Below are 22,317 nucleotides of genomic sequence, written 5' to 3' on the forward strand. Positions count from 1 at the left end.
CCACTGCCCCTCCCCGCCCCCCCCCTTTCCCTCCCCTTATGACGTCACTCCGTACCACAGCGGGCCGCGCCGCGCATGCGCACCTCGAAGCGCGCTGGCCGTGCCCACAGGCGGGCGGGAAGGCGGGGTGAGGCGGGAAGGCGGGGTGAGGCGGGGGCGGGGCTCCATCCGGGTCCCTCCCCGCCAGCGGCAGAGCGGCGGCCGGGCTCGGGGCGAGGCGGTGAGTGCGGGCCGGGATGGGGCTGAGGGCTGCGACTGTTGGGCTGTGGGGGCACCTCACGGGGCGCGGAGCCCTCTCCTGTGCTTCGCTTTTCCTTGTGTTTCTCTATGGGGCACGGCCTCCCCCTTTCCCTCTCCCCCCCCCCAATAGGGTAGGGATCTCTCGTCCCCTTGCGCTGCTCTGTGGGGCAGAGACCTCCTTCCAGCACCCCTATGGGGCAGGGCGCTGCCCTCCTGCACCCCTATGGGGCCGGGCTCCCCCTCCAGCAGCCCTGTAGCTCAGGGCACCCTCCCCATGCAGTCCCCTATGGGGCAGGACCCCCTCCCTATGCAGTGCTCTATAGGGCAGCCCCCTCTCTATTGCTGTCCCCTGTGGGGCGGCCGCTTCCAGCACTCCTGTAGGGCAGGACCCTCTCTCTGAGCAATCCTCTATGGGGCAGGGGCCCCCTCCAGCACCTCTTTAGCGCAGGACCCCCTCCCTGTACACTGTCCTATAGGGCAGTCCCCTCCAGAACCCCAGTGGTGCAAAACCTCATCCCTCTGTGCTGCCTTATAGGGCTGCTGCTGCCCTCCCTCCTTTGTGCGTTCCCCTCCTGCACGCCCCCCAAGTGCTGTCCCCTATGAGGTGACAGCACCCCTATGAAGCTCCCCCACTTGAAGGCAGCATGGACACCCCCACCCCATGCCCACTGGGGACACCCTTGTCCTGCATTAAGGGTGGAATTAGGCATGGCACGCACCCTGCTGCCCTCAAAGTGTGGCACAAAGGGACAGGAGACAGTTCCCCACCCTTGCACCCCAAAAAGGGGGTCCCCACCACCAAAGCCCCGAGGGCGATGTGCCACAGCAATGTGCTTTGGGCTACTTGGGCTAAAAAAGCCCAGATAAGGGGAAAAAATAAGAAAGAAAGGAGGTTTAGGGATGGAATCAGCGGGGCGGGCGTTCCTGCCATGCAGGCACGTACTGAGTTTGCTGCTTTTGGCACCAGCTGGACACGGGTCCCATAGGAGAGCTGCAGGGGAAAAATGCACCTCTTGGGGTGGCTTTTTTTTGTGTGTAGGGGGGGTTGTTTTATTTTATTATCATTATTGTTGTTATTATTTGCACTTCTGCTCCTCTTTGTTTGGGGAGGAACGCATCTCCTGTTCCCTTTGCACTGTGCATAGGGGGGTTTTGCTATCCCCATGATGCCCATGTGTGCCCCTAACAAAGCACAGCCGGACCCCGTGTGCCATTCCCCATTGTGCATATGGGGTTTGTTGTTCTTTTTTTTCCCATTCCTCCCCCCCCCCCCCCCCCACCTTTGGCAGGAGCTGTGCATTACATACAGTTCTGGCACACTCCCTGCCTTTGATCTGGAGCTTCCTGCCTGCACAACGTGTTCAGCAGCACGCGAGCAGGGACGCGGATAGAGCTGCTTGCCTCTCCTCGTCCCCCCCTTTATTTCACCCAATAAATCTTGCAGGAGGTGTACTCTGGCTTCCAGGCATTTTCTGGGATGAGGGGTGAAATAATGTAAGGTTTGCATGGTGTGCTTGTGGTGGGACCGAGGCTCATTTGTGGGCTTTTTTTTTGCAGGACAGCAAAATGCAAGTTTTTAGTACTTCTTCAATGTCGGATTCAGTATTGAAATCTCTATTAGAATCATAGAATCATTAAGGTTGGAAAAGACCACTGAGATCATAGAGTCCAACCGCTGACCCATCGCCACCATGCCCACTATCCCATGATTAAGGTTGGAGGAGACCTCTAAGATCACCAAGTCTAACTGTTGACCCATCACCACTGTGCCCACTAAAATTTCTCCTAATACTTTTCCTGATGCTTTTCTAACCTTTCCCCCCTCCCTTCCCCCCCCCCCCCCATTCACACGTTTGGTTTAATAGTGAAACTGTAGCCTGAGTTCATAGCAGTGCTTTTATTTTCTTATGATGGGTATAAACAGAGCAGCCTCGAGCAGTGCTGGGTTAGTGGGGCGATGGGCTCTGTTGCTGTGCTCACAAAGGCTCCAGCTGATGCCTCCGGAGTGCAATGCCATCTGTAGCAAAAATTGAACAAATTTGGCCTGGAGCCTGGAAAGACAACAAACTTTTGGCCTCAGATAACTCAGGGAGGAAGGGTATCACTCCCAGCAAATGGAGTGCTTGGGGGCAAAGTGGAAGGAACTCAAAATGCAGTAATTGGTGTATTTAGAGGGGGGGAAAGAAAGGGAGGGCAGTGCTGACATCACCATGGTGTGTGCCTGATGCATCTCCATATCACCTAATGGGTTGGGTTGGAAGGGACCTTAAACCCATCCAGCAACAACGGACTGAAGTTCCCAGCCACCCTGGAGGCTTCTGTGTTTGTGGACCCCCCTCTCTGCACCGCCTCATGGAATCGTTTAGGTTGGATAAGACCTTTGAAATCAGCAAGTCCAAGCCAACCCCACAGCAGCTGTAGTAGAGAGGATGCACTGCACGGCCCATCCCGCTCCCTGCACTGCAGGGCCTCAGTGGAGCTGCTCAAAGAACATCTGCAATGGGACAGCAGAAAGCATCGCTGCAGCAATGCAACCTCCTCTCCAACCCAGCCCCTCGCCTGCTCCCTCAAGGATCCACATGGCCCCATTCCATTGCTGCACCCAGTGGACATCCTGCATCCATTCCAACATCGATGCTGCTGGACGTGACCTCAACGCAAGGCTTTTGCACGTGGCTGCTCTGTGGTTCCCAAGAAAAGCACACGTCAGAGCACAGAGGGCGGGGTTTGGGGAATTCCCATTGCATTCGGGTGTTTCAGAGCACGAGGATTCTGTTTATTTTTATTTCCTGCAATGGCTCATTGAGAAGTCATCATTTGTTGACATGCGATAACCTTCCTTTGCTTCCAACATCTCTGGGCCGTGGCTCAGACTTTGCCTGGGGACCGACCTGGAGTACTTTGGGTTGGGAAACTCAAGGCTGGAGATGATGCTGGGAAAACTCAGCGAGGATGGGCTCTGAGCAGCTGATGGAACTGTGGGTGTCCCTGTTTGTTGCAGGGGAGTGGGACCAGATGGCCTCTAAGGGTCCCTTCCAACTCAAACCATTCTGTGATTCTATGACAGAAAGCAGCAGTACTGGTGTATAGTTGTTGCCGATTGTTGTGCCTGACAGCCGTGCTAAAAATTCATTTTTTAACCTGAAAAGATGGAGTGCTGAGCATCTTCTCCGCATCCAGGGATGTGTGGTACCCAGGTGCTCAGTGGGACTGGAGCTGTGTTGTTCTGCTGCTCAGAGCTGCTTTTTCCTCTCCATCGTGCCTGCAAGTAACCCAGGCTTGCGTGTCCTTAAGCTCTCATTAATGCACTGATATGTGCAAGTGGCTGAACCTGAGTGCTTCATGAGGATGGATCAAAACAGGGTTGTGATACCAGTGAACGTACCCAGACTTCACTGTGCCCCAAGCCTGGATGCACCCAGAGAGCGAGAGGTAATGACCTCAAGTTGTGCTGGGGAGGGTCAGGTTGGATGCTAGAAAAAAACTTGTTTTCCAGAAGAGTGGTAATGCATTGGAACAGGCTGCTCAGGGTGTAGTGGGGTCACCGTCCCTGGAGTTGTTCCAGAACCATGGGGATGTGGCACTGAGGAACACAGTCAGGGGGCATGGTGGGATGGGTTGGGGCTGGGCACAGGGATCTTTGTGCTCTTTTCCGGCCTGAATGATTCATGAAGTGGCCTTGGATGTCTCAGTGCTGCAGCTGACACCTTGCTCATCCGGCTTAAAGTTCGCTGTCAAAGCACGAGGAGCACACATGGTTTGTTTTGCAGCTTTCGTGCTCCCTGCATCACTGCTTTTGCGAGCAGGACGAGACCGGAGCAAAGGGCTCATTTGTTTCCCTGCTCTCTCCTTCTGCTCTGCTAATGTGGGAAGCAGCCAAGCCCAACTTCGTCTGGTTTTTATTACCGTGGAGGATCAGGCTGCAGGGATCGGGCTGCTTTTAACTCACAAAGCACCCGGCAGGAAACCACGCCAGTTCCCAAGCAGCGAGAGAGAAACTGAAAGCTGTCGGCCAGGAGAGCAACCCCGTGTTTATTTTAGCCATTTCCCAACACTGGCTGCTTGGAAATAGCAGTGTGTTTCGCAGCTCCCTGGCTAGGAAGAGCATTTTTGGGGGAAAAAAAAATAAAAAACCAGCAACGAACAGCTCTGGGGCTGGAGCAGAACAGGGAGGTGGATTTTGACCTATCTGGCAGGATGGAAGGCAAAAGGTAAGAGGGTGGGAATGCAAATATCCCATCTGATGGGGTTTGGGGAGCTCTAGTTCATCCTGGTTGGTGCATTAATCACAGAGTCGTTAAGGTTGGAAATGATTACTAAAGTCCCCAAGTCCAACCCTGCCCACCCCACCATGCCCACTGACCATGGCCCTCAGTGCCACATCTCCACTGCTCTTGAGCACCTCCAGGGACGGTGACTCCACCGCCAGGACAGCCTGTTCCAATGCATTGCCACTCTTTTGGAGAAGAAATGTTTGCTTATATCCAACCTGAAAATGCAACCACTGAATATCCAACCATTCAGTGCATCCTGTCACTGGAATGGCTCCTCCTGCTTGAAACAATATCCGGGCGCCAGGTCGGGATCGCATTCAGCTCCTCTCTGCTCAGAGCCGTTTTGCAAACGAGCAAATATTTCTGCCTGCCTTTAAAGATGCGCTTTTGCCATTGTTCTGCAGAAAGCCCTCAGCTGGGCTGGGCTTCCCCTGGGGCGATTTCCTGGTGGATTGGTTATGAAGGCAGCTGCGTTTTTAGTTTTTCTTTTGTTTCCCTTTTGTGAGCTCAGCTGAGCGTGTACACATAGAGTGGAACAAAAGCCAGCCCCTGATCTGCACCAGTGCACGCCCAGCAGCTGGCATAGAAGAGAGGGTGGTCTGGGCTGAAACTGGATGGAATGGGGTAGCTTTCTTCTTTTGAGTAATGCTGCAGGGATCTTGCCTTACCAGTGGGGTTGGACTGGATGATCCCAGGAGGTCCCTTCCAACCCCTACAGTTCTGTGATTCCGTAATTTCCAGTGAGATCAGCCCCAAGCTCAGACCTCAAAGAACAGAAGAGGCTGGGTTTATGCAGCACCTCAGAAGTCCATCCCAAAGCAGATGGGACACTGGTACAGCATCCCCCAGATGGGATCCAGCCCCACGGACACACTGCGATGCCCCTTCCCCTCATCCGAAGGGCTTTCAGCACGGACTGTGCTCTGCTTTTGTTGACATCTGGTTGGAAACTTCTTAAATCCACCGGCGAGGGGGTAATTCTAATCCTTCTCAATGAGATCAGCGGATTAGTGTCTTATAAAATTGGAGGATTAGCTTGAGCCATTTTTTCTTTATTTTTTTCCCCTTCCTTTCTGTGCAGCATTGGGTCATTGCCGTACCGCTACTAAGAGAGATGGGGGGCTTTGCACTTTAAAAAGCTGAACCAAATTATGCGATTTTTCACAAACCAAAGCATAGAAAAGTATATCTTTAATCCTCGCCCTTGATCGCCGTGGATTTCTGTGCAGTATCAGGGCTTTTTCAGCACATCAGCATCGCACTGCATTAAGTCACCCAACTGTGGATGGTTTGCAGCCCTTGTGCAGGTAGGCACTGAGCTGGCCTGGAGGGTTTCCTTGAAGGAAATTGGCAAAACTTCTTGGGAGTAGTGTTTCCCAAGGCTGATCCTCTGTTGGTTATCACAAAGAGTTCAGGACCCATGGAGAACATGGCTACGTCACGAGTGAAGGATGGGATGGAGAAACTCTGCGTCCTGCACTAATTACAACCTTTGCCTTCGTCAGGGTGCAATCTACAGCAGCTTTCATGATGCACGATGGAGGGTTTGCTCCAACCCTGTTGCACTGCCTACGTTTGCAGGGTTTCCTCACGTAGCTCCTTCCTCAACCCACGGCAGCTGTGATCTGGGAATGCCTGGCTGCCGCCCAGAGCTTTTAAATCCCTACAAAGGCAAACTCATCGCTTCCACTGCCCTAACGAGGCCATGGTGCTCTCATTGAACTGTGCCAGGAGCCACCGCAGTGACATTTCAGCAGCCTTCATCCTGTGAATTCAAATGTGACTTAATGTGGCAGCCCCGCAGCGTGGAGAAAGAGCTTCTCCCGCAGAATGCCAATGGCATGGCTGTGTAACCTCATCCTCATCATCTCACTGTGGGCTTTTTTTTTTTTTTTTTTCCCAAAAATGAGCATTTTGCAAATGCAACTTTACATTTTTGCTAAGTTGGGGAAGGTGGAGAGTGGGCTGAGAGAGCCATAGTAACGTGAAGAGTGGCGTTGGGAAGATCTGGGGCCTCGCCATTTGGTTTTAAAGGATGTGCTGGCCATGCAAGACTGCAATTTAATACTTAGACTAACTCAAATTATCTTTAACTCGTAGTAAAAGCGTAAGCATGGGCTCCCGGGCATCATGTGCTCCCCTGACCTTTAAGAAGACACTTGATGCAGCCCTGAACTCGTCACTAAGGCAGCTCGTTAGCATCAGTGGTATATTATGCCTTCTAGGAGTTGATTCAGAGTCCAGGAATGCACGGAGCTCCGACGACTGTGTTGCATGGCGGGGAGCCTCACTGCTGTCCTTGTCTTGGCAGCCTTGGAGCGGGTGGAAAATAGTCAGCAGGCTTTGTTCAACCTACTGCAAAACAAGAGATAACGGCCTGAAGTTGTGCCTGGGGAGGGTCAGGATAGATGTTAGGAAAAATTTCTTTGTAGGAGGAGTGGTCAGGCACTGGCACAGCTGCCCAGGGAGTGGTGAGGTTAACGTCCCTTGAGGTAAGAGAATCATGGAGATGTGGCACTTGGGGACATGGTCACTGGGCATGGTGGGATGGGTTGGGATTGGACTTGGGGATCTTAGAGCTCTTTTTCAACTTGAATGATTCTAAAACCAACCCAAACTCTAAGCAGCGTTCTCTCAAGTCTTTGTGGTGGTTTTGTCTTTTTTTTTTTTTTTTTTTTAACAAGTTCTGTGTCAACAGCAGGGCTTTAACTTTTGTGTGTACTAATCGAGGGTTAAATTGAGGAGGAAACCATGTAAGAAGCAATTTCTTTGGGTGAAATGGCGAGTTTGGGTAGATGATGCTCAAGAAACTTGTCTGTGACCCCCCAGCTACCAACACCTGTGGTCTGTTGGTGTACTCCATCCCACTACAGTCTTAGAATCATAGAATCACCAAGGTTGGAAAAGACCCCTGAGACCAACCAGTCCAACCATACACCTATCTCCAATATTCCCCACTAAACCGCGTCCCATAGTGCAACATCTAATGTTTCTTGAACGTTTCCAGATTCGGTGACTCCACCACCTCCTTGGGCAGCCCATTCTAGCGCCTGGCCACTCTCAGAGAGGAAGTATGCAGAACAGGAGGACAGTACACAGGGATTTTCAGTGACCCCAAATGCTTTGCAGAATCCATTAGCAGAGCGGTGAAAGATGTATTTGCCTAGATCTCAGTAATTTTGTTAAACCAGAGGAAGGGCAGGCCAACTGCACAACTCCTTTTTTTCTGCAGATAATAGGAAAAATACTGTATGATGGTGATGTGGTGACGGTATATATTCCCAGGAGGCTGAGGTTTGGGTTGTTTGGGTTTTCCCAAAGGGTTTTTGGTGCTGTCAGCATCTTAACATCCAGCCTTCACAGAAATATCGAGGCTTTTGGGGTTGCTGTTCCTTAGGGCTTGTTGGTGATTTGGGTTTGGTGTCCAGCTTTTCACATCAAGCTGCCTGTTCTTCTTATGCTTCTTATATTTTTGGTGAAAATTAAGAGAATGGATCCCACTGACAGCACTCTTGAGGGCCAAAATCCAGGCTCTGGGCTTGAAGGGAGCAGCAGGCAGTAACATAAAGGCTTTTTTTTTTTTCTGTTAAAGGAACTTGGGATGCAGGGGTGAAAGGATTTCAGGAGGTTATGGCATCCATCTGCTTGTCAGTGTTAAAGAATGGAGAAAGCTGGTTGCTTTTTTGCTTTGCAGAAAGTGATTTGCTTTTGTTTAGCATGGTGAGGTTGGCTCAATCAAAGCTAGATTGTTTTGCTAGTTAGGATATCTTTGGAGCATCTGTTGTCTGCATCCATCAGCTCTCGCCATCCAGATGTAATTTACAATTCATAGAATCATAGAATGGCTTGGGTTGGAAGGAACCTCAGTGATCATCAAGTCTCAACCTCCTTGAATGGCTTGGGTTGGAGAGGACCTCAACGATCATCTAGTTCCACTATCTGTGTGTTTCAACGCTGGGTTTGGGCTGGCAGAGCTTCCAAGAAGCCCATGAACTGGGGAAAACCCAGTAAATCAGGAACTTAGCACCTGCACACAGGATGAGGCATGGTTCCAGAATGAGCACCACGAGGGATGCTGCCAGGAGGAGGCACAGCACATCCTTTCCCATCGCATCTTGAGCTCATCAGGTCGTGACATTGCATCTGGGACAGAACCACGTGCCAGGTAAACGGGGAAAAAAAAATCCACAGAGCCAAAGGGAGAAAATTCCTCAAGCATTACCTCATCACTGAGCTGCGATTGAACCGTATTTGGATAATCTGTGTGCACACAGCATCCAGCGTCAGTTTCCCGAAGGCACTGCTCCGGACACACAGATCCTGTGGCCACTTGACGAATTTCCTGTGGCTTTACCAAAACTCACTGCATTGCCTGGAAATTCCAGCAAAACAATGCCAGAGCAGCCCAATAGCTGGCTGCTTTCCTCCTTCCTGCTGCCGTCATCCAAGGGCAGTCCGAGCAGCACACGCTGGGTTAGCCTGGATAAAAAAGCAAAAGTGTTTGGTTTTGTTTAGTTTTGTTATTATTATTTCTTTGACCGTTTGTATTTTTTTCCTGGAATTTGCAAAGTCTGCCTCAGCAACAGCGTGGGGCTGATGTAACCTCAGCGATGGGAGCTTCTGCTGACCTATTTTCTGCATCTTTCTACACCAACAGCACTGAAAACCTTCCCCCATCTAAAGGTGCGCTTTGAAGGTCACGGTGGCTGCTCAACCAACTGAGAAGCATCCCAGAAACTCACCAAATAGCACAGCGCTGCTGGTGAGACTGCCTTGTTTTTTTTTTTTCCTTCTATTTATTATTCGTTTGAAGGCTTTTAGTCCTTTTTGCTTGCTGATCACTTCACTGCGTCTCTACACTGAGAGGGTTAAATCTCAGCGCTCAGCATCGTCTAACCGAGGAGCAAAGCCAGGGAATTTTGATTCCTGTTCAAAAAGCATCAAATTCTCTCTTGAAGGGAGGGGAACGGGGATCAAAGGTCCGGAACGGCTCCTGCTGGGAGTCCAGTTGGATTTCTTGCTTGTGCATGCACCAACGACCAGCATGCAGCCAAAATGGGGAAAATGAGCAGCTTTTGTTCCATCTGAGAAGAAGTTTTATGGTGTTGGTGACCCAGCTGCAGTCCCACATTGGCCAGCATCCTCCTGGGCAAGCGTTACTGCTGTTTCAGGTTGGGTAGTAGGAAAAGCTTCTCCGAAAGAGTGGTCAGGCACTGGCATAGCTGCACAGAGAGTGATAAAGTCACCGTCCCTGGAGGTATTCAAGAGCATGGGGATGTGGCACTGAGGGACGTGGTTATGGGCATTGTGGGATGGGTTGGGCTTGGGCTTGGGGATCTTAGAGCTCTTTTCCAACCTTAATGACTCTGTGATGTGTTGTAGTGGGCATGGTGGTGCTGGGTTGGTGGTTGGACTAGATGGTCTTTTCCAGCCTTAATGATTCTCGGGGACCTCAAAGATCATCTTGTTCCAGCCAGGGCTATGCTGTGGATGAGAGCTTCCCTCCAGCCTGCTGGCTGCACGTCGCTCTCTCTCTGCTGGTGTCAAAGTGCCCAGAAAGGGGAAAGTCTGGAAGTCATCCCACTAGGCACACACAATGAATAACATTTATGTTGTGGATTTATCGCATGGAAGAACACCCTGCTCCACAGCTGACACCGACCTCGGGAATTTTGTTGTTTTGCATTCATTTTAACTTCCACCCGAGTTAACAGCCGAGCTTTTGGATCAACCTGCATGAAACACTGTGTGGGTTTGCATAACACAATTGGAACAGGAGATGTGCCTGTTACCCACAGCCAACCAGATGTGCTATTGACCCCAAAACCAGCTCTCCACCTCGGCTAAACTTCATATAATGCTCAGTGCTCTCATGGCCCATTTATGCAGTGGTACAAATTAATAATAATTAAAAAAAAGTGCATCCCCCTGTCGAGCCCAGCAGCTCAGTGCAGGTCTGGTCTCCGCTTGCTGCAGTTCCTCAGTGCAGGAAGGTAATTGCCAGCCTTGCTCATCGCTTTGAGATCTCCTGATGAAAGCTGCATGTAAGAGGCTGGCTGTGCTTATTCAGCGCATTAAGTGCTTGCTGTTATTATAATAGGGATTAATTTGGCTGCGTGGCTTATTTGGGTTTGCCTTTAACTGCCTGGCTTGTAATCAGAGCAAAGTGAATGCTGCTGGAGCTTCATTTCCTGACTTCCCTGCTTGTTCACCTGGCATTAACCATCACTGGGGTTTTAATTAACGTGTACAAACCAGCATCTCCTGCTGGGAATTTGGGAAATTCCTGCTCCAGACAGGATCCCTCCCCATAGGGAAGTCTCATTCCTATCACAAGGATGCTGAAATGCCTTTAATTTTGTAAGCCATCACGTCTTTCAACAAACATCTTCATGGGAAAATCTGATTTTCCCTCCTTTGGTTTCATCCTGGCCATTGTGTTGGCATTATGTAGTTTTATGGTTTTGATGGGTTGATGGTTGGCCTTGATGATCTCCGTGGTCTTTTCCAACCAAACCGTTTCTATGATTCTGTGATTATTTTTGTCCAGCCCACCCTTGGGTCTCTCATAGGGCATCTCTGCTTTGGGGTTCTTGCACTCTTTTCCCTGGGTTTATGCATGTGCAGGTCAATATTTCAGGCCAGGAGCATCCAGCATCTTCCTACCCACCAAAGTGGGGCTGATCCAGCCCTGGGGCATTTTCCAGGTCCTGTTGTGCCCCAACATGGGTGTGGGGGCCCTGGGTTGGGAGAACACAGCATGAAGGCTTTGGTGGCCATCCTTCCCTGTGGCACTTTTTATTTCTTTTGGCTGCGTTCTTGTAAAGCTGAAGCAGATTAAAATACAGTTCCTCCCCTACCACTCCCCCAAGAAAAAAACGAAAACCAGAAGCTTGGCTCCTTAAAATCATCCAGTTTCAGTCCTTTTAAAGTTAGCAGTTTCCTGGATCCCTGTGCAGGATTTTTTAGCCTCTAACCTCAGTATTTTTCGTAGTAATGTTGCAGGACCAATGTAGAGGATGAAGCTGTTGCGTGTTCCATGTGCCCCTAGGGACTGTCCAAAGGAGAATGAGCCCCTGTGGGAGATGGTGGCCACTTTGGGGACATCCTTTTGGGGCAAAGTACTGATAACACTAGAAGGATGGAGCTCTCATTGTAGAGATCTTTGAAGGTCTCACTTGTTTTCCTGTGGCTTTGGGCCAGCTGTGATGATTTGAGGCCCTGGAGCTTGTCCAGAGAAGGGTAACAGAGGTGTGAAGGGTCTGGATCTCAAGTCTCATGGGGGACGGCCAAGGGAACTGAGATGGGTCAGTCTGGAGAGGAGGAGGCTCAGGGGAGATCTTACAGCTCTGTGCAAGTCCCTGAAAGGAGGTTGTGGTAAGGTGGGGTTGGCCTCTTCTCCCAGGTAACAGTGATGAGAGGTGTTGGCCTCACATTGTGCCAGGGAAGGTTCAAGTTGGTTATTAGGACAAATTTCTTCTTGGAGTGGTGATGCAGTGGCACTGCTGCCCAGAGAAGTGGTGGAGTCACCCTGGAGGTATTCCAGAACCATGGAGATGTGGCACTGAGAGACATGGTCAGTGGTCATGGTGTGGGTGGGTTGGGGTTGGACTTGGGAATCTTAGAGCCCTTTTCCAACCTCAATGATTCTGTGATTTTATGGTTCTATTTCTGTTCTATTTGGAGCAGCTGGGCAAAGCCATGGAAGTTTGGGGTCTAGATGAGATTCGCTGCCCTAAATGCAAGGGCCCAAATACCACAGCTTGGTTCTCAATTCACCATCAGCATCACCAATAGCCCTCAGTCTGATTAGGAAGGGCATTACAAGGAGTTTAAAAGGAAAAGAATCAGTCCTGTGCTGGTTGGTTGTACTGTTTCTTAGAGATCTCTGCTTGGTTTGAGTGCCTGGCTCAGTGCTGAGATGTTTTATGGATAGGGCTAAGTGCAGTGTCCCAGTTGCACCATCTTCAGCTGCTTGTCTTCCTGTTGTAGGGACCTTTGTAGGACCTTGGTTGGGTTGAGTTGAGTTGAGTTGGGGTTAAACTCTGTATACGTAGGTGCTGCTTTGCTGCGAAGCTGTGCCAGCAGCACTCAATGGTATGGGTAATTTCTGAGAGTCCCCCTTTATTCTGAATGCTGAATTCGTTCCTTCTGGGAGTCCCTGTTCACTGCAGGTGAGTTGGACTACATGACCTTTAGAGGTCCCTTCCAACTCGTCTGATTCTATGATGAATCCACGTCATCCATCCAGGCTGGATGTGGCTCTGGGCAGCCTGGTCTGGTGGTTAGCAACCCTGCCCATGGCAGGGGTATTGAAACCAGATGATCATTATGGTCCTTTCCAACCCAGGCCATTCTGTGATTCTATGATGACTCCAGCAACCTGCAGCTCATATCTGGTGCTTTTCAGCTCTCATTCCCCAGGATATCCTTACACAGATCCTGTGCTTTTGCCCCATTCTCACTTCCTCCCCAAAACCTGGAGCTGTTCAGTCCCCACACAGCTGAAAACTCCCTGCTTTTGGGGAATTTTGTTGTTCCTCAGGGCATTTAATCTGCAAAATAGGCTGCAGGTGGTTTCCCTGTGTGTTGTGAAGCTGGCACTGCCCACCTCCCGTGGGCAGTAACTGATGAAAGGAAAACCAGATAGGGTTTGTGATTTCTTCCTTGAAGCTGCGGGTGGGGAACTTTGTGCCTGGCCGGAGATGATTATGGTTATTCAAGGGTGAATGGCTCCTTGCTCAAGATTTGACAGCAAGGCAAAGTCATTGGGCTGCTCTTCCACCTAGCTTCAGAATGAACTTGATCGATAAAGGGACATTTGGGGTGAGCTGAATGTGCCTCCAACCCATCACCCTACAGGAACAGGGATGGGGTTTATGCTGATGCTGGAGGGCACTTGGTGTGCATACTCTGCAGGGGAATTTCTGCAAAGTGAGGGATTGACCTTGGAAACTGCCAGAGGGGAGGGGAAGGAGAACTTTCCCAAGGGCCTCCCATGCTGCTGACCCTGCAGACAGAGCCTCACGTCCTTCTCTTTTCTCCCTTTCCTCGCAGCCTACCCATGAGCTCAGATTTCCAGCATTACAGTTTCAGGATGCCGAACATCGGGTTCCAGAACCTGCCTCTCAACATATATATCGTGGTTTTTGGCACGGCCATCTTCGTCTTCATCCTCAGTTTACTGTTCTGTTGCTACTTGATCAGGTAAGAGAGCTGCCCTGGCTGTCTGCAGGAGGTGACCTCCTTCGGGTGAGGGCATCCCACAAAGTGCTCTGTGCATGAATTGTTCCTGTTATCCAGCATTGAATCAGAATGACTTAGGTTGGAAGGGACCTTAAAGATCTTTGAGTTCCAGCCTTTGGACTTGGGCTGCTCTTGCAGCCCTCGGGAAATGTGTGTGGTAGGCTTCAGTCTGGGTGCAGAAGTAGGATGAGAGGTGATGGACTGAAGTTGCAGCAGGAGAGGTTCAGGTTGGATGTTAAGAAACACTTTGATGATCAGAGGGCTGGAGCACCTCTCCTGTGAGGAAAGGTTGAGGGAACTGGGCTTGTTTATCTTGGAGAAGAAAAGGCTCCAGGGAGACCTCATTGTGGCCTTCCAGTACTTGAAGGGAGCGTATAAACAGGAAGGGGAACAGCTGTTTATGAGGGTGGATAGTGATAGGACATGGGGGAGTGGTTTTAAACTGAGACTGGGGAGGTTTAGGTTGGATATTAGGAGGAAGTTTTTTACTCAGAGGGTGGTGATGCACTGGAGCAGGTTGCCCAAGGAGGTTGTGGAGGCAGTCAAGTCCAGGCTGGATGTGGCTCTGGGCAGCCTGGTCTAGCGATTGGCAACCCAATAGCAAGGGGGTTGAAACCAGATGATCACTGTGGTCCTTTTCAACCCTGGCCATTCTATGATTCTGTTTTCTCTCCAAAGGAGTGGTCAGACAGCGGAATGGGCTGTCCAGGGCGATGGTGGAGTCACCATCTGTGAATGTGTTCAGGAACCATAGAGATGTGGCACTCAGAGACAGTGGGCACGGTGGGGATGGGTTGGGGTTGGACTTGGGGATCTTGGAGCTCTTTCCCAACCGTGATACTGTAATTCTATGGAAGTGCTCACCCAGGCTGGGAGAAATGGATGCATTGGTCAGGAAGTGACAGCATCACCTTTCTGCAAAGAGCTTCATCCTCTTGTGTGCTGACAGCTTGATGTGACCCATAGGATAGTTTTTATTTCCCATTCTAAGCAAAGGATGTGCTCAGCACTCTGCATCCCAGCGTTCAGACCCAGAGCAGCGCCATCCGTTGCATCTCAGGGTGAGCAGTTCCACAGGCAGTCACGTTATCCACTGTAACAACAGCAGATGAATATTTATGGGAGCTCTTAAATGGGCATGAAGCGTGGTTGCCTAGGTGGCCTTCTCCAAAAGACTCAAAAGCTGTGTTTTATGGCTCCTGCTTTCTGCTTAGCGTTTCAACACGTCTCCCTCTTTAATGAATAACTTATGTACCGTGCACTTAAGAAATGTTTAATACCTGCTCTGTTCGTTACTGTACACAAATTGCTCATTCAACAGAGCCGTTTGGAGATTAATGATGCAGGGGTGATTTGTTGACCTGAGCGACAGGGAGCAGGAAGGGAGATGGTTGTTCCAACTTGGGGCGTGCTTTAATTATTTTACAGGCCGCAGGGGAGGGAGTGAGGCCACTAATTGAGAGGTGAAGCTCCTTTTGCTGGAGGGAAAATGGAAGGCAGGTGGGGGAAGATTGGGAATTGAGGCTGTGTTTTCCCCAGGTAGAGCGGAATCTGTATGGCTTCCTTGCAGAACTATGGTGTTTGGGCTTTTAGAGTGTTTTCCTGGGCACTGGGTCTTGTTGGGTGTGTTCTGCCCCAAAGAAGAAACAACAAGCAGTAATGTCTGGGAGATCAAGCCAGCAAATGTTTAAATGTAGAAGTTGAAGGCGTGTTGTAAGAGAGAAGGTGAGTAACCGCAGGGAGAAGCCAGCGAGGGAAGTGGTGAGTTCTCTGTCTCTTGCTGTCTTTAAACGAAGACAGAGTGCCCTTCTGGAAGAGGCGTCTTGGCTCCCACTCCCAGGACTAACGAAGTGCTGTTTAACGACCCGTGATAGACAGGAGGCTGGATTAGATCACTTCATGATCCCTTTATAGCCCTTAACTGTTGCGAGTCGGTGAGTCAAAGCAGCAGCACCAGCTCTGGGGTTGGCAGTCCGGTGCCAAACGAGGACCCTGCATACCCAAAGCAGCCCCGTGCCCTGGATTTGGGCTGTGCTGCTGTACCCCTGCACCACCTCCTTTGGATTTGCCACAGAGCTGAGCTCCCAGATCGCAGCTTGGGTGAGGTTTAAAGCTTGAGGGTCAGCTTGTAGGTGGGCAGGGGGTAAGGATTGTGCACAGAGCACCCCGAGTGATTGCTTCCAGATGGGTCAACCTCAGTGCTCTGCTGCTGTGATGGTGAATGGCGGAGCACTGCTGAAGCCTGGCTGCATAGCAAGCAAATACCCAGAGCTCTACAGGATTCCATAGGAGGATTGGATATACAAAGCAAGATATTGAACTCATGCTGGATTTCTCCCCCCCCGAACCAGCTGCTAAAGCCTCCTGGATTACTGCACACATTCCTGACCCCTTCTGCATGGCTTTAACACGGGGTCACAGCTGGAGGCTACAAAAGGTGAGGTGTTGATTTAATAGTGGGTCACGCCACATCCTCGCAGAGAAGCAGAGCACTGAGTGCACACAGTGCATCCTCTCCCTTCTGGTGTGCGACCCGCACATCTGCAAGAGCCGGGCTAACAGTGAGCAGAGCTCGTGGGATTGGAGATTGTAGGGATTTAATGGGACTGGGTGTGAGCTCCAGCCAAAAGAAAGGAAAGGAGGATTGCTGCAGAGCTCTGCTGCACAGCATGTGTCCCTCCCCCCCCCCCTTGCAGCCGCCTTCAGACAAGAAATAGGGAAAAGGAAATGAAACTTTACCAGAGCTGGCTGTGTCTGCTCTCTGCTGCTGCTTTCAGAGGATAAGGCTGCAAGAAGGTATAGGCTGGGTTCGGTGGGCTGAGGTCAACTGGATGGGCTTCGACAAGACCGAGTGCTGGTGAGGCTGCACCTTAAGCGCTGTGTTCAGTGTTGGGTCCCTCTCTACAAGGACAATGAGGTCCTGGAGTGTGTCCAGAGAAGGGCAATGGAGCTGTGAGAGGGTCTGGAACACAAGTCTTCTTTTTTCTCCCTAAGAGTGGTGAGGCATTGGCACAGCTGCCCAAGGAGGTGGTGAGGTCAACATCCCTGGAGGTGTTCCAGAACTGGGGAGATGTGGCACTTGGGGACATGGTGGGGATGGGTTGGGCTTGGGCTTGAGGATTTTAGAGCTCTTTTCCAGCCTTCATGATTCTATGAAGGGAACAGACTCTTTAGCAGGGTCTGTTGTGATAGGAGTTGAGGAAATGGTTTCAAACTGAAAGAAGGGAGATTTAGACTGGATTTAAGGATTGCAGTGAGGGCGGTGGGGAGCTGGCACAGGTTGCCCAGAGAGGTGGTTGGTGCCCCATCTCTGGGGACACTCAGGTCAGGCAGGACGGGGCTCTGAGCACTGATGGAGCTGTGGGTGTCCCTGTTCATTGCAGGGAGTGGGACCAGATGGCCTTTAAAGATCTCTTCCAACTCAAATGATTCTACGACTCTATGATTTCCTCTGCAGTTTGATCTGTTGCCATGCACTTGGGGCAGATGTGTGGGTAACAGCAGTGGCTGGAATTCCTATGGGGTCACAGCTCCTGGCACAGGGCAGACGCTCACCATGACCTGGGCTCACATTACAGCAGTTGTGTGGGGTGGGATTGGACCCATCTGGCCCGGGATCCTCTCTCTGAGCCCAGCCAAAGCCACACACTTTGGAGGAGCAGCCTCAGCGTGTGGATGCCTCCCTCAGAGCTCTCCCTGCTCCGCACACCTTGGCTGTGCTCACGCTGTTCTCAGGAGGTTTTTAAGCAAAGCTGTCCCATGCAAACCTTCCCACGTAGCACCCGTGGCTCATCTGGCAGCACTGAGCTGCTTTTCCCTCTTGTAGGCTGTTTCCAGCAGCAAATCTTTTTCCTATCTGCCTTCCATAAGCAGTTTCCCAGCCTCAGGGCTCTCCGTGGATGGGGCTGGTTCCATCCCTCTTGCTGCCCCATCCTTCCTGCAGTGGGATTCACCCTTGGCTTTTGGGTCACCCTATCTCTGAGCAGCATCTTCAGAGAAGGTGGCTGAGCTCCAAACTGGGGCTCCAAAGAAATGATTCAATAGAGAAGGGAGGGAAATGGAATGGGGTGTTGGGTTGTTGTGGTGATCCTCATTTTCACTTTTCTCTCTGTTTTAATTCCAGGCTTAGACATCAAGCACACAAAGAGCTTTACGCCTACAAACAGGTGAGGTGATGAACAGTCCTCTTCCTTCTCCCTTCTCCCTTCTCCTTCCTCTCCTTTCTCTCTTCTCCCTTCTCCTTCTTCTCCTCCCTTCTCCCCCTTTCTTCTCCTCCTCTCTCCTTCTTCCTTCTCCTTCTTCTTCCCTTCTTTTCCCTCCTTCTTCTTCTTCCCTTCTTTTCCCTTCTCCTTCTTCTCCTCCCTTCTTCTCCCTTCCCCTTCCACCATCTCCTTCTCCCTTCTTCTTTCTCCTTCTCCTTCTTCTCTCTTCTTCTCTTCCCTTCTTCTCCCTTCTTTTTTCTCCCTTCTTCCTCCTTCTTCTCCCTTCTCCCTTCTTTTCTTTCCCTTCTAGACTGGCTGAGAATCAAGTCCACATAAAGGCTGTAAGTTCATCGGTGTTAACACCTTTAGGTTGTGCCTTCAATCCCATTGGGAGGTTCTCTTTCTTGGAGGAGAAGCTCTTAAAGGAACCAACTCATCTGGTTTGAAAGAGATCCTCAGGGTCACCAATCCCAACCCACCTGCTGAGTGCCAGCACTGAACCACATCCCCATGCTCCTCACTCCCCACCCACCATGCTGTTGATGCTCTGATTTGGGGTTTTCCTGCCAGCTGAGCATCCCACAAGCATCCTGAGCTGCCTGTGGTTGCCTGCAGGTGTTGGCCCTTTGGGGGCAGGTCTTGGTGCCATCACTCTGGTGCTACCCAGGGTGAGTCCAGGGCCAACAGGAGGGCTCAGCAGGAAAACCAAATAATAGAAATAACGTCTATTTTAAAACAGCCTAAAATAAGAGTTAAGTCCCAGGAGCGTGGCTGAAGGCAGATCCCCATGCAGTGGGGACGTCTCCCACCTCAGAGCCCCCTGGAGACTTCAGGGCTTTCCAGACCTTTTGTGGCTTTTGTGAATGATGACAGCATCGCAGCTGGAGGTCGGAGCAGCCACAGCTCTCCTGGCAGCACAGCCCCAGCTCTTGTCTGCAGCCTCCCACGCAGCGGTGAAAATAAACACAGGTTCCCACTGATGCATCCTGTTTTCCCCAGGGTTTGTGTCATTTTTCTGCCTCCATCATTCCAGCAGGAAACCTACTGACGTGGGATTGGGCTGATATGGTGTTCTATATAACATAAGGACGTGTGGTTGTTCCTGGAGCACAGCCCTGGGGAAGGGGTGGAAGTGAAGCTGTACACCACAGCTCATTCCCCCTGTGCAAGCTCAGGAGGTCTGAGTGCAGGAGAAGATCTCCTGGGTTGTGTCCTCTGATCATTTTGTTTGTTTCTTCTGTGCTTTTTTGGTCATTTTTGTGCTCATCCTGTCCATGCACCGGGTTGAGGACTGTCTGTAGGTGGTTTCTGGCTCCTCTGGGATGTTAAATGGGATCGCTACAGCTGTTACAGCACCAGAGTGCTCACGGTTGTGTATTTACAATGGCAATCATTGCTGATAATATCCAGGATAAGTCATTTTTTGGTGTGTTTTTAGAATGTAGGTTACTTCTACGCTCTTTCTGCTGTGTGTTGTGCCCTGGAAGACCTCACCCCATACCCAAATCTGTGTATGGAGCTTTGCACTGCACACAGCTGGGGAGAGGCTGGGACTGGAAAGCAGAGAATTTTCATTACCATCAGTGCAGTGGGAAGGGAAAATGTAATAGAAATGGGTCGCAGAATGTGATTTGTGGAGATCTGAGATGCTGGAAATGCGTGTTAAAAGCAGCATCCTGACCCCTTCTCTCCCTTGCAGGTAATACTCAAGGAGAAGGTGAAGGAGTTGAACCTACATGAGGTGAGTCCATGGGTGGGTTTGCTTCCTGGGGTAACCCAGAACTTCCATGATTCTCATTGCACAACCATAGAGTAAATCGATGGGATTTTGCTCTGCAAATGAAGCTTTGGTCTCTGGGAAGTTGCCCCAACAATTAGAGGGCAGATTAAGCCCAAATTGGGCTTTAAACTTCTTTTTATCGCTGTTTAATGACCTCTGGAGCTGCAGGATTTACCACCCCGAGGCTCACAACGCCGGGGCTGCACGGAGCTGTGCTAAGCCGTGCTCTGTCACACTGCCAAGCCAACCCACGAGGCAAAGGGCCCTTTTCTTCTTTGCATGACCAAAAGCAGTGGGATGAGACAGAGTTTTTTTGGGGAGCGTTGCCTCGGTTTTGCCAGTCTGTGTCTTTTTGGCTTGCAGAACCACTGACTGTGTGCGATTTGCTTTCAGATCTGCGCCGTTTGCTTGGAGGAGTTCAAGCCCAAGGACGAGTTGGGGATCTGCCCATGCAAACATGCCTTCCACAGAAAGTGAGTGCAGTTACAGCATCACAGAGCGGGAGGGTTAGAAGGGACCTCAGGAGATCCCCCCCATTGCTGAGATCCCCTCTCAGCCTCATAAGGGAGATGCTCTGGGTCCCCATTGTATCTATGGCCTCCTGCTGGGCTCTCCCAGCAGTCCCCTGTCTGCCTGGAACTGGGCAGCCCAGCAGTGCTCCAGATGGAAAATCCCATTATTGGATACCTTGGAGCAACAAAAGCAGTGAGCTGGTTTCTATATATTTATTTCTTTGTATTTTATAAGGTTGGATGTGGCTCTGGGCAGCCTGGTCTGGTGGTTGGAGACCCTGGACACAACAGGGGGGGGTTGAAACGAGATGATCATTGTGGTCCTTTTCAACCCAGGCCATGCTGTGATTTATAATTCATTGAGTTGTAGGATCGTTTAGGCTGGGAAAGACCTCAAAAACCATCAAATATATAGCAAATATATAAATGACCACAGAACCACAGGGGTTGGAGTGGACTTCTGGACATCATCCAGTCCAGCCCTCCTGCTCAAGTAGGTTATATGTTATTATAAGCAATTATACTCTTGATTTATGTCATATAGTTGTTATACATTACATATTTATGTATATATTTTACATGTAAAGGTACTTAAATGATGAATTAAGAACGCACCATTAGCAGTGCTGCAGGGAGGGGTGGAAATGGACCACACCTGGCACGTGGCTGTGCCAGAAGGGACTGTGGGTGCTGATTAGGGGTCCTTATAGCCCCCAAACCCTCATGTCTGTGCTTTCTCACCCCCAGGTGCCTCATCAAATGGCTGGAGGTGCGCAAGGTGTGCCCGCTCTGCAACATGCCGGTGCTGCAGCTGGCACAGCTGCACAGCAAGCAGGACCCCGGCCCCCCCCAGGGCCCCCTCCCCGGAGCAGAGAACATTGTATAGCTCTGTGCCAGCACGGACTGCCCCGGGGCTGCTGGGGGGTACCCGGAGACGACCAAAGCACTACGGCACCAGCAAGGAGCCAAGCTGGGGACAGGAGGATGGAGAGCTGAGAGCACTTTAGGGAAGGAGCATCCCCATGCCCCAAAAGGGTGCTTGGCCTTGGAATGGGGTTTTCCTCGCTGGGAACGTGGAGCTCAGTGACTGTTGGGAAGCCTCAGCATGATGCCTTGGGATGGAGCGGCCGAGCGGTGCCTGAATGCACTCAACTCCCTCTGAGCATCACCCAGGAGAGCCGGTGTCCGCCCCGCGCAGTGCTGTGGGGTCAGTGCCATCCAAGGGGGGAATTTTCACCCCTGGTTGCGATCTCTACTGAGGATTGCAGTTTCTTCTCCCAAAGGGCTGCCCAGGGCTTGGAGCTGGGTGCTTTTTGGGGTGGCTCCCCCCCCACCCTGCTCGGTGCCATGGGCTACCTCAGGGCTTCCTTCATCCCTGCCATGGGTAAGAGCATCTCCCATCGGTGCAACCACCTCAGTATCACAGCATGGTGGGGGCAAACCCTACCCTTTGGGTTCACGTTGAGCCTGGCCCTTTGGGTATCCAAGCACGGATGGCTCAGCACCACCCAAAGTCCCCACCCAACCCTCCCTGAGTGCCAAAGCTGCTGTGGGCTGCACCACCCCTTCCTCTCCCTTCATCCCATGGGGCAAATTCAGCCCCTTTCCAGGCATCATTCCCCCCTCAACCACGCAGTTCTTTATGGGAGGGGGTTCCAGTGTTACCCCACAGCGGGGCTGGGTGGGCTCTGAGGGGGTCCCTCCTGTACATACCCCACAACTCCCAAGACTGTTTATGGAGCGTGGAGCCTCATAGACATGTTTGTACACTACAAATTCTGCAGCAGAATATTTTTTTAAAAACGTTTGCTGTTTTCCTTTTTTTTTGGGGGGGGGGAGGGAGTATTTTTTTTGTTGTTTTGGGGCTTTTTTTTTTGTAAGCTCTATTTTTGTATATTTAATTGCTATTTCAAGATTCTAATGCGTCTTTTTTTGCTAATCACACTATTCTTAAGGAAAAAAAAAAAAAAAGCAAAGCAAAGGAGGAGAGAAGTGGTTTGCATGTGATTTGACTTGAAATGTAAATAAAGGCAGGTTTTGGATGCGGGGTGTGTTTGAAGGGG

General features: G+C 50.9%; 1 protein-coding gene across 6 annotated transcripts; it reads left to right on the forward strand.

Moving 5' to 3' along the window:
• The first annotated feature begins 188 nt into the window (after positions 1–188).
• Positions 189–22,296, forward strand: RNF24 (ring finger protein 24). Of its 6 annotated transcripts, none has more exons than XM_046941156.1 (7): positions 189–220; positions 1,798–3,672; positions 13,572–13,721; positions 17,884–17,926; positions 19,662–19,703; positions 20,136–20,215; positions 21,002–22,296. In XM_046941156.1, the coding sequence occupies exons 2-7, from the start codon at positions 3,653–3,655 to the stop codon at positions 21,138–21,140; spliced, it is 474 nt and encodes a 157-aa protein (XP_046797112.1). In that variant the 5' UTR covers positions 189–220; positions 1,798–3,652; the 3' UTR covers positions 21,141–22,296. The 6 variants fall into 6 exon arrangements, with proteins under 6 accessions (XP_046797112.1, XP_015141519.1, XP_003641310.1 ...); XM_015286033.4 differs by lacking the exon at positions 1,798–3,672 and adding an exon at positions 9,172–9,276; XM_046941157.1 differs by lacking the exons at positions 189–220; positions 1,798–3,672 and adding exons at positions 3,991–4,451; positions 9,172–9,276.
• The last annotated feature ends 21 nt before the right edge of the window (positions 22,297–22,317 follow it).

The sequence above is a fragment of the Gallus gallus genome, chromosome 4, assembly GCF_016699485.2.
Source record: "Gallus gallus isolate bGalGal1 chromosome 4, bGalGal1.mat.broiler.GRCg7b, whole genome shotgun sequence".
Taxonomy (NCBI): Eukaryota; Metazoa; Chordata; class Aves; order Galliformes; family Phasianidae; genus Gallus; species Gallus gallus.

Bases quoted from the DNA above. Each gene is read 5' to 3' on its own strand.
- RNF24 (XM_040700090.2), top strand. From the start codon at position 10,398: ATGCAGTGGTACAAATTAATAATAATTAAAAAAAAGTGCATCCCCCTG. The intron at 17,927-19,661 runs GTGAGGTGATGA...TCTCCCTTGCAG, and splicing joins AGCTTTACGCCTACAAACAG to GTAATACTCAAGGAGAAGGT. The intron at 20,216-21,001 runs GTGAGTGCAGTT...TCTCACCCCCAG, and splicing joins AAACATGCCTTCCACAGAAA to GTGCCTCATCAAATGGCTGG.